Source organism: Manacus candei, unplaced genomic scaffold (assembly GCF_025592945.1).
Source record: "Manacus candei isolate 608988 ecotype Guabito, Panama unplaced genomic scaffold, ASM2559294v1 h1tg000008l, whole genome shotgun sequence".
Classification (NCBI taxonomy): Eukaryota; Metazoa; Chordata; class Aves; order Passeriformes; family Pipridae; genus Manacus; species Manacus candei.
In genome coordinates, this window is record NW_026138056.1 from 5,186,485 (window position 1) to 5,196,515 (window position 10,031).

The window sequence follows — 10,031 nt, forward strand, 5'->3', positions numbered from 1 at the left end:
TTAAGTTATAGCCTATCCCTCATGCAGTTTTCCTGCTTGTTTGTAAATAACTAGGTTGCACAGCATCACACATAACAGTAGCATACTTGTGGTATACCATGAGATTTTTAGGCATAGCTGAAGCAGAAAAACTTTGTCTCATACACATCAAGGACTTCTTAATTTGTTCAGTTTTTAACATTAGGTAATTAAATGACTGGGGGAAAATGGACACATTATGAGATATAAATACCTTCCACAGCATCTTGCTACTTAGAAAGGAAAGGAGGATTTTTTTTTAACTAAATTAAAATTAAATTTTAACTTAAAAAATGTAAACAATAAACCAAACCCAAAAAACCTCTCATCAAACTCTTTAAGTTCATATCTTTTCAGATTATGAACTAGTTATTTCTGCATATGTCTTTTATACAAATTATTATATTCTTCAGCATCTTAGGTTTATAATTTGTATAAGAATATAAAAAAAGAAATATTTTCTTTGCAAAGGCTGGTACATGTTAGAAGTGCTTAATATCTTGTTCATATCTCTCCTAGACAGTGAATTAGACAAGTACAGGAAGCTCAGAACAGGCAGCAGATAACACCACAAGTCTATTTTGTAATTCAAATGTCCAGTGAGTCAAAGGATGAAAAAACGCAATCTTGTTACAGAATCCATTACACTTGCCCTGTTCTTATGAAGATTTAAGCCTATGAGATATGCTAGGACATAATCCAACCACATCCTTTTGAAGGTTTGTTTAACTCACTCGGACTCCTCTGAGCAATCAGCTACATTTTACAAGAATGTTGGTGGTCATCTGTGGGCATACAGAGACACGTGTGCACCTCGCTCTGAAAAAATATCATTTGGTATAGAAAGTGATTCTACGGTTAACATAAAATTAATTCAAACCTGTGAACTAGGAATAAGTGCTCTCACCCAAGAAAAAAGAGCAACTTGCTTTTGTTGTAGCTTAGTCCTCCGCAATAAAAGAAAGATATTAAGTTATTAGAGAGTTTCCAAAGGAGAGCAACAAAGATGGTGAAGTGCCTTGAGGGGAAGCTGTATGAGGAGCAGCTGAGGTCTGTTCAGCCTGGAGAAGAGGAGACTGAGGGGAGAACTCATTGCAGTCTACAACTTCATCATGAGAGGAAGAGGAGGGGCAGGCACTGATCCCTTCTCTGTGGTGACCAATGTCAGAAAGCAAGGGAAGGGCCTGAAGTTGTATCAGGGGAAGTTTATGATGGATATTAGAAAAAGGTTCTTCATCCAGTGGCTGGAACAGGCTCCCCAGGGCAGTGGTCACAGCACCAAGCCTGACAGAATTCAAGAAGCATTTGGATGGTACTCTCAGGCACATGGTGTGACTCTTGGGGCTATCCTGTGCAGGGTTGAGAGTTGGACTTGATGATCCTTGTGGATCTCTTCCAGCTCAGCATATTCTGTGATGTAAGGCATTCAGAAAAATAAAGATGATTACGAAGAAGGCACAGCCTTACACCATGAAGTGCATCTACATTTTCATCAAGATGCAGAATGACCAATTTTCCAAAAAGAACTGTAGCATAACAGAGTTGGTAATGTCTCCAGCAACAATCTTTTATTGAAAACTGTTGTGAATAAGTTATAAATTACACTTGCACCTAATACTAAGGATCCATGTTCATCCACACTTCCAGCAGTTTAACACAGCTTTCATTCTTCATGGTGGAAAAATACAACTCTTTCTATCCATTTTAATCTATATATGGCAAATTAAATACAGAATATATTACACGTGTCAAAAAGTATGTATTTTCAAATTAAAAGAAGAGAGGATGGGGGTGAGGAAATGATACCCACAGAGAGTGAGAACTCAGTTTATTGTCAGACTTTTATTACAGATGTTTTTAAGCCTGCTACTTATCTCCATTGCATGCACTAACTCAAATTAGAGAAGCAATGTCCTCTTTTACTGAAGACCAACCAGACAATTTGGTTGAGTTGATTGCTGAAAAGAGCTTCCTTTTTGCCCCTTAAAGGAATGAAGTCTTCTTAAAAGAAACTGTCAAAATTGTATTGCCTATCATAGAAAAAGTGAAAGACTTTTCAATTTTTTTCTTTTTATTTTAAATACTTCAGAAAACAAAGGCCTTCTGCTTTTAAAACAGTTTTTAAGCTCCAAAATGCATGTTGTTCCCACATGATGTAAATTCTTCTCTAAAATAAAGATAACAGCAAGACTGACTTACTCCATGAACGGTATTTTCAGCAAGAATAATTTATTATTCTTAAACCTGACATTACTTTTAATATAAGTGAAATTTATAATTCTTCAAATTTAAGTTTAAAAACAAACAAATGGAAAATACCAGATTATGAGGAAGCAATTCAAGTTTGACTTCAAAGAGATCTTATCAACTAAGATCTTCCACTACAGGTGATTGACCTTATGCCTTATGTTACAGACATTAATTGGCAGCTTTTTTCTTGTATTTTTTTATCTTCCTAAGTAGCTTTTACTTATTCTTGTCCCAAGCAGCAAGTGTGAGACTTGTGTGTCCTTCTTCGTACAGCTTATTCAGCAAGGCTTTAAGTTCTCATACTTTTCTTCAATATTCATGTGCAGACAAACCACAAGACACTGGAGTTTCACACACAGCTACACAGTGCTACAGGGATAATATGAAATACTGCTAGTCAGTGTACTGAACATGTTCATCTGTTCTTGGAAAAGGCATAAATATGATGTGCACAGGCCAGGTACGAAGCTGCCTTTCTTCCAGATCCTCCCTTCCTGGGTATTTAAAAAGCAAACAAACAAACCACAACACCTTATTGATTTATTATCAGTCAAAAGAAAACATCCCAAGTATTAAAAAAAACCCACTCAGAACACTTGTGTCAGACAGTTGTAAGTAATGGCACAGTAAGACAAAGCTTCTACCCATGAAGTGAAACCTGTGTTGATGACTGTAGCCCAACATGGATCTCACAGGGTTGAAGAACTACGCAAGGCTGCAAATCTTAACCATAACCAACCTATTCTAAGTACCTACAAAAGGTTGATTTTATTAAGAATACACTAAGTAATAACTACTGACATACATTTCCATTTCTAAAAATAGATTATACCTTCAAAGAAGGCCACTTAAGGACTTTTTTGGACTGTGGCACCAGCCAACAGGCTGAGTAACTCCCACTCTGTGCTTTGTTTTACTAATCTGTTCAACCCATCAAGCATCTACTTTAAGAAGAGCCTCTTATTGGCCACTACAAGAGATCCAAACCACACAAAATTTAAGAAAACCCTGAAAGGTATTGTCAAGACTTCTCCAACGCAAAATGGTAACTCAGAAGTTGCTACTCCTTCTATAAAGGGGGTAAGCAAAAGCTCTTATCTTATTTGCACCATTTTGTTTCTCTACTACTATTAAAAATCCATGGAGAAGAACCATTTCCACACCATTCAGCAAAAGGAAAATATTTCTAGAACAGGTTTAACTATAAAATAAGCTAAACTTGGTAGGCAGAGGGCAGGCCAGGTTTCTGCCACAGCTCAGACAGGCTGCTGGATTAAAAAGAGTAATTTTTTAAAAAAATTAATTCAACTTTCTAAACTCAAATGGTACCCGAATTGAAAAAGTAAGTTGAAGGAAGCCATGACTTTAGGAAAAAAACCCCACCAGTAAGTATTTCCCTAAATTTGTAGTTTCACTGAGTCAAAGAAAATAAAATGAAAAAAAGAATAAAATCATGTGTGTGTTGAGCAGTGGAAAGAGATGAGCATGGGAATACTGTTTCAAACTGTATTTCTTCTAAACTGGGGGGGAAAGGCATGGAGAAAGGGAAAACAAATATTCAAATCTAGGAGTTTTACATACTCTTTAAAATTTCTGCAGTCAATAAGTTACAAACGGTAATGGGACCTTAAAATGACAAAGAACATCTCAGCATAGTTTGCTTAATTAAGACACTATATTACAGTAAGTATTTGTGGAATACACACTGATATACAAAACTTGCCTACTAGTTGACAGTTCATACTATCTAAGTAGCAGCTGCAGAACCCATCCTTGCACAGTAGGGAAAGCCTCACAGCACTGCTACACTTAACATGGGAAAAAACAAAATAGTTCTTTTTTCTTAAATATTAAGTGATTAAAGACAAGCAAAATCAACCAAAGAAGGGAAATCAGTTAAAACATCTAAATACGGGCTAAATGCAGTTAGTTGTTAGTTTACAGGAAAAAGGAAAGCTAAGTATTGTAAATCAGGGATTGCTTTCAGTACACTTAAACTCCCAAGTTAAGAACTAATTAAACTCTTCCTGGTGTCTCCTGCCTACTGGTTTCCTCACCTGGAGGAGTGCATATACCACTTCTTGTGATGCCATAAGTTACAACCAAAGCAGAAGAGCATTTTGGAAGAAATACAAATGATGCAAAGGATTGGGGATTATAGAAACCATTTATTACATTGGTCAGCATTTGCAGCCCATTATTCCAAAGTCCTGGAAATATCTGTTCCTACCAATTATATATCCATTATCTCCATGTTGAGACTACCTGGCTGTAGGGATCCTAAATCTGCCAATCTCATTTACAGACAAAGGAGGGCATCATCTCTGATGATAACAGAAAAACACCTCAAGCACACAGCCTTATGCAGACACAGGGAAAGTCTAAAAGCCACTGTAAGATCAGAAACCCTCTTTGCAACAAAGTTTATTTCTGACAACAGTCCTTAGGTGTATAGTTAGGAAAACTAAAAGAGTATTATTTTTACTATACATCTCTGAGTTTCTGGAATCTCCTGATTAGCACTTTCCCAAGCTTGACAAGGCATCCTTGTGTTTGATTTCCATCAGTTCAGGGGAGTTATGTTTCCTGATATGTTTTACATACTTTTGTACATAAACATCACCAAATATATCTAAATTTCACTATCAAGTCAATACTTAAATATCAGGTAAGCAGCTACAGTACCTTTTAAGTGAAGAAAATTACTATCTCCATTTTCCCTCTCTCAATCCCTACATCATTACTTTCAGTTTCTGTTGAATAGAAAAGCTTTTACCCAGAACACTTTCAGTTTCAGTTTAGCAGGGAAGTGTAAAATAATGTGTTCTGCTTGAGAAAGTCATCCAAACTTAGGACAGCAACCAAGAGTCAGGATAAATGGAAGAAAGAGGAGCCAGAGGTTAGAAGACAAGAGCTACGTAGTAAAAAAAATTCTACCTATGGCTTACTTCAACATTACATGAGCCTTAATTATACCACAGTGGTTAACACTTTGTTTAAAGCCAATTCCCCTTCACCACAGTTACTCACAAAATAGTTTAAAATATGAGGCTGGAAATGGGAACATAAATTGCTTCGATAAAGTGATTTGTAGTGTTTCTACAGTTTCTAGGAAATCAGCAGCTAAAAACAGTCCTGTAGAAGAGAGTGACTACAATTCTCTAGAAAAAAAGACCAAACAGAAAACAAGACAGAAATCAAAGCTACAAGACTATGATCAATTCCTGTAAATCTGTGCAACAAATATGTACACCTAAAATAATCTTCATCTCAGGGTTCGTAAAAGCATTCTAGAAATTCTGCACAGGTGAACATTTTCACTTACAAAAAGAAAAGGAAATAAAAACCCCACAAATAATACAAGTGCACAATAATCACTTCAATAATCATACAATTTCTGACTTTTTTAAAGTGGACATTAAGCAAGAAAGAGCCAACTGTGGTGGAAAGCTGGTTTCCATTTTTTGTGGATTCTTTTTCTTGCAGAAGAAAAACAAATAGACCCAAACAGCATTTGCTGTTATTCCAGTGCAGCAGTAAAGCCTCTACATCACCTTTACAGTCACCTGATATATACACATCTATTAATGTGAGAGGCACAGACAGAGTTGATCTTGAGGACTTACTGCACACACCCTCCCTTTCACAACTGCTGGTTATGACAAAACACATTAAGTGTTTCCAAATGTAGGCTAGAGGAGAGATCAAAACATCATGTGCAGCACGAGACATTAGTTGGGGGGAAGCTGTGACAGGCAAGAACAGGCTCTTTGAGAGATATTTACCAACATACACTGAAAAAAAAAGCCTTTGAGACTTCATAATATCTTGGTAACTTACATGCACAGCTCATCACAAAGCTGATTGTTTGCATTGGACAGAATAAAAGAATCAGTGTGCTTTTAAGGAAAGGTCGTTTTCAAACATTTAAAGAAGCTTCTCTTCTAATACACTACTTATTTAGACTCTAGAGATTCTTAGTGTTCTTACATTAGTGCATTTATTTGCATACCCTTTTGATATGTAGTAGTAGCATCTTAAAATATAGTCTGTGTTTTTCTCTAAAATTTCAATAATATCCTCTAAACTTGCCCCAGATAGTATAGAAGATATACAAGGACAAACACATATGAGGCTATTATTTACAAACTTGTGTTTAAAAAAAGAAACACAAAGCCCATGCCAACGCTGTTGCTCAACTTTGTTTGCTCTGTGACAGTGCTCTGCTGTCACTGCATTCACCATTTCATCTCTGCTATGCATTTCCTCCATGTTGATCTACAAAAATATTCCTCCTCTCTCTAGCAAAGGTATGCTTTTCAGGCTCACTCTGCCAGGAAGACCTTAGGGACAGGGATCCAGTTCTTTACCACCTGAAACGTTATAAAATATCAGGATGATAATATTCTTTATTCTAAGAGGCCTCTGTATACATCCTAAGTCTTTTCCTCTGTGAAAGATTGAAAAAGATTGCCTTATGCAATGCAATTTTGCTTTACTCCTTCTCTGACAAATAAGCCCTTCCGCGTTCTAAATAATTTCCTCTTATCTGGAGCGGCGTTTCCACTTCTTTCAAACAGCAACACAAAGCACCTGCAGCTCTCCCTACATCCAAATCAAACATTTATATCAGGCCCTGATCTGCCAGGGCTGAAACAATAATCTAACATTTCCTCCCAGCAATATGGAGATCAAGAGAATCTTTTTTGATTATGATACAGATTTAATACAAAATTCAACACAGACAGTCTCAAGAGTGTTGAGTTTCTTTCAGGGTGTCAAGGGTCACAGATGGTTTATTTTTCAAATGGCATTGTTTCTGAACAGGTGTTTACTGCTCTGGTTTACTATGACAACCACTCATGTTATAGAATACACATAATATCTATTTGTTAGGATCCCTTTGTTCGAGCAACTACAATGCTCTCTAGAGGAAGGCCACCAACCAGTATCTCTGCCTTCTTGTAGCCATACTAGTCACAACACATTTTGAGATGTTACAGGAGGAAAAAACATTAAAATTATTAATATTCCATATAAAAAGGCATATTTTTAAAAGTTAATTACTGTAACAGTTCAAGAATCAGAAGAGACATTTTACAAATAATATTACTAATTCCATGGAGAATTACATCTTCTTCCTCTTCCCTTTTACTGGCTGTACTAGCATCCTACACTACTAGTACATTTTTGGAAGTGGAGCACTACAGTTCTGGCGAACATTGCTTATACCTTTTATGTGCTGCTGTATTCATATTTTCTCCTCCCCTTCACCACCAATAGGAATGAAGGAGTCCAGTAACATAAAGAAAGATGTAAAGACTACCCCAAATCTGGAATGCACATAGATAAGCACCAAAACTTTGTACCACGCAACTTTACAAAAACACGCAAAGCAAGCTAATTCAAAAGCAAATCAGTATTTTCATGCTGACAGAAAACAGAGGTTTATGACCACAGCTAAGAGGCCAAATAAGCCCTCTGCTCAGACCATCAAAAAAAAAAAAAGCCCTGCAGTATGACTGTTCTGTTTCCTGCAGGAAATGAGATGCTTGTATTAGATACCCCTGTGGTTTTCATACTGTAAATGTATCAGCTGGTACAAATCCTCTGGAGAGGACTATTAACTAATGCTTAGAAAGAGCAGTGGCAGTAGCAGACCACACGTAGCACCTCAGAGAAGAGGGGACAAAAGCTGACAAATCATCCTTAAAAAAATCTGAGAGCCAACAGCTGAAGAACACATCTTGTAGTTGAGGCGACGCCTGAGGAATGTACATACCTACACCCGCTTATTTCCCCTTATTCCGCTCGCTGATTCTTTAAATAAGGAGCCTATTGCTCATCAGCACTCCTCTCATTTAGGAACCTCAAGCCCACTGTAGCGCTCCTCACTAAGCCATTCCTGGTCACACGCAGCAGAGTAGGACCATCCACAGGCTACACACATCTTGTGCATGGCCATTTTTCCTCCTTTCTACTGTGTTTTTTTTTTTTTTTCTCTGGGTCAATGTTTCTGAGCGAACTTCCCGCCCCGGGGGCGATGGGAGCAGCCCCCGGCCCGGGCAGGGCTCCCGTCCCCGGGCAGACCCCGCCGCTCCCCCTCCCGCATCACTCCCGCCCGCCGGCCTGGGTGGAGCCGCTCGCCCTCGCAGGACAAGCGCCGATCGCGTTCTCCATTGCAAAACCACTGCCAGAGCCAGAAGGGAGGAGGAGAGACGAGGGGGAGGAGGAAAGGAAAAGAAGGTGTAAACCTGTCTAAGAGAAAGCCCGGGGACGGCCACGGGGAGGGCAGGGCCGGGCCAGGGAGAGGGCAGCGGGGAGACAAAGGAGGGATGGAGGGTGCCCAAAGAAAATAGGGGAAGCCGCGGAGGGGGCGCTGCCGGGGAGCCCCGCGGGGCACCTGCCCGCCCCGGCACACCCCCGCATACACACACACGTACCGAGCAGCAGCAGGCGGTGCGTCTGCTTGTACTCCCGCTTCTGTTCCTTGAGTGCCCGGTCGATGCTCTTGCTGACTTTCCTCGCCTCCTTCTCCGCCTCCCGCTCCTCCAGGCGCAGCTTCTCCCAGGTCCTCTGCAGCGCCGGCGGCTGGTGCAGCGCCTGCTGCCGCGCCGCCTTTCCCCCGCCGCCCAGGCCGGGGCCGCCGGCCTTGGGCAGCGCCGGCTGCCGCTCGGCGGCCGCCCCGTTGCCGCCGCCGCCGCCGTTCTGCAGCAGCAGCGGCGGCCCATCCGTCTCCCCGCCAGGCTTACCGCCGGGCCGGAGCGGGACGCCGAGAGGCTGCGGCTGCGGGGCGGCGTGAGGCTCCGCCGGCACTTCGGGCTCCGAGGCGGCGCCGGCGCTGGAGATGGAGCCGCCGCCGCCGGCGTCGCCGAAGAGCCGCGGGCGCAGGCTGTAGCAGAGCCCCATGGCTCGGTGCCGCCGCCGGGGACAGGCTGTATCGCGGCGGGGCTGGCCTCAGCGCTTCCCGCCGGCCGGGCAGGCGGCGGGCGGGGAAGGGGCGCCGCGGAGCCCCTCACGGCCCCGCTGGGCCATCTTGCATCTTCCTCCCGGGCGGCGGCGGCTCCTCGGCGCCGATCACCTGACACCGACCGAGCTGCCACCGCCGGGTCCACGTTACCGTAAATACCCCAGCGCCAGCCCACCGCGCAGCAACGCCGGGGGAAGGGCGGGGGCGCCCGCGCCCACACAGGCGCACACACGCTCGCAGCCCCCTCCCCGTCCGCCCCTCCGCCCCCTCCCCGCCGCCTCGCCTCGGGGGTCGAGGGTCTCCCAAACCTCCCGCTCCGCGCCCTGGTTGGGAGATCCTCGCCCCCTCGCTGCCTACACCACCCGCCCTCCTTGTTTCTTCCTTCCCTCCTTGTTTCCTCCCTTCTGGAAGGGCCGCCGTGCCGCCTGTGTGAGCCCCGGGAGGTGCACGCACACCTCCCCGAGGTTAAGCCCCTGACAGACAGACATCCTCTCCCCCGGCATCCCTGGGGGACAAGCCGAGGCGGAGGCCTCTCGCGGAGAGGGACCCGCACGGTGACATCGGCCCCGAAGAGGCCGAGGCAGCCCCCGCCAGCCTCGGCATCCTCGCAGCTACAACGCGACTGACTTCCAGCCCCTGAGCGCACACACGCGGCTCTGCGCCCACGCGCTGACTAAGGATGCCGTGGGAGGAAGGCTTTGGGTGCGACGGTAGGAGAAAATAATAGGCAATGTTGGGGTTTGCTCGCTGTCTCAGGCAGCGTTGGCATCAATAGTACTCCAGCAGCGTGCTG

General features: G+C 43.1%; 1 protein-coding gene across 1 annotated transcript in view; it reads right to left on the minus strand.

Moving 5' to 3' along the window:
* GNAL (G protein subunit alpha L) overlaps window positions 1-9,330 on the minus strand; it is a 186,927-nt gene extending 177,597 nt beyond the window's left edge. Inside the window, exon 1 of the mRNA XM_051773599.1 lies at window positions 8,712-9,330. Within this exon, the coding sequence (XP_051629559.1) occupies window positions 8,712-9,177 (466 nt within the window). The 5' untranslated portion in view covers window positions 9,178-9,330. The remainder of the gene's footprint in view (window positions 1-8,711) is intronic.
* Between the last annotated feature and the right edge of the window lie 701 nt (window positions 9,331-10,031).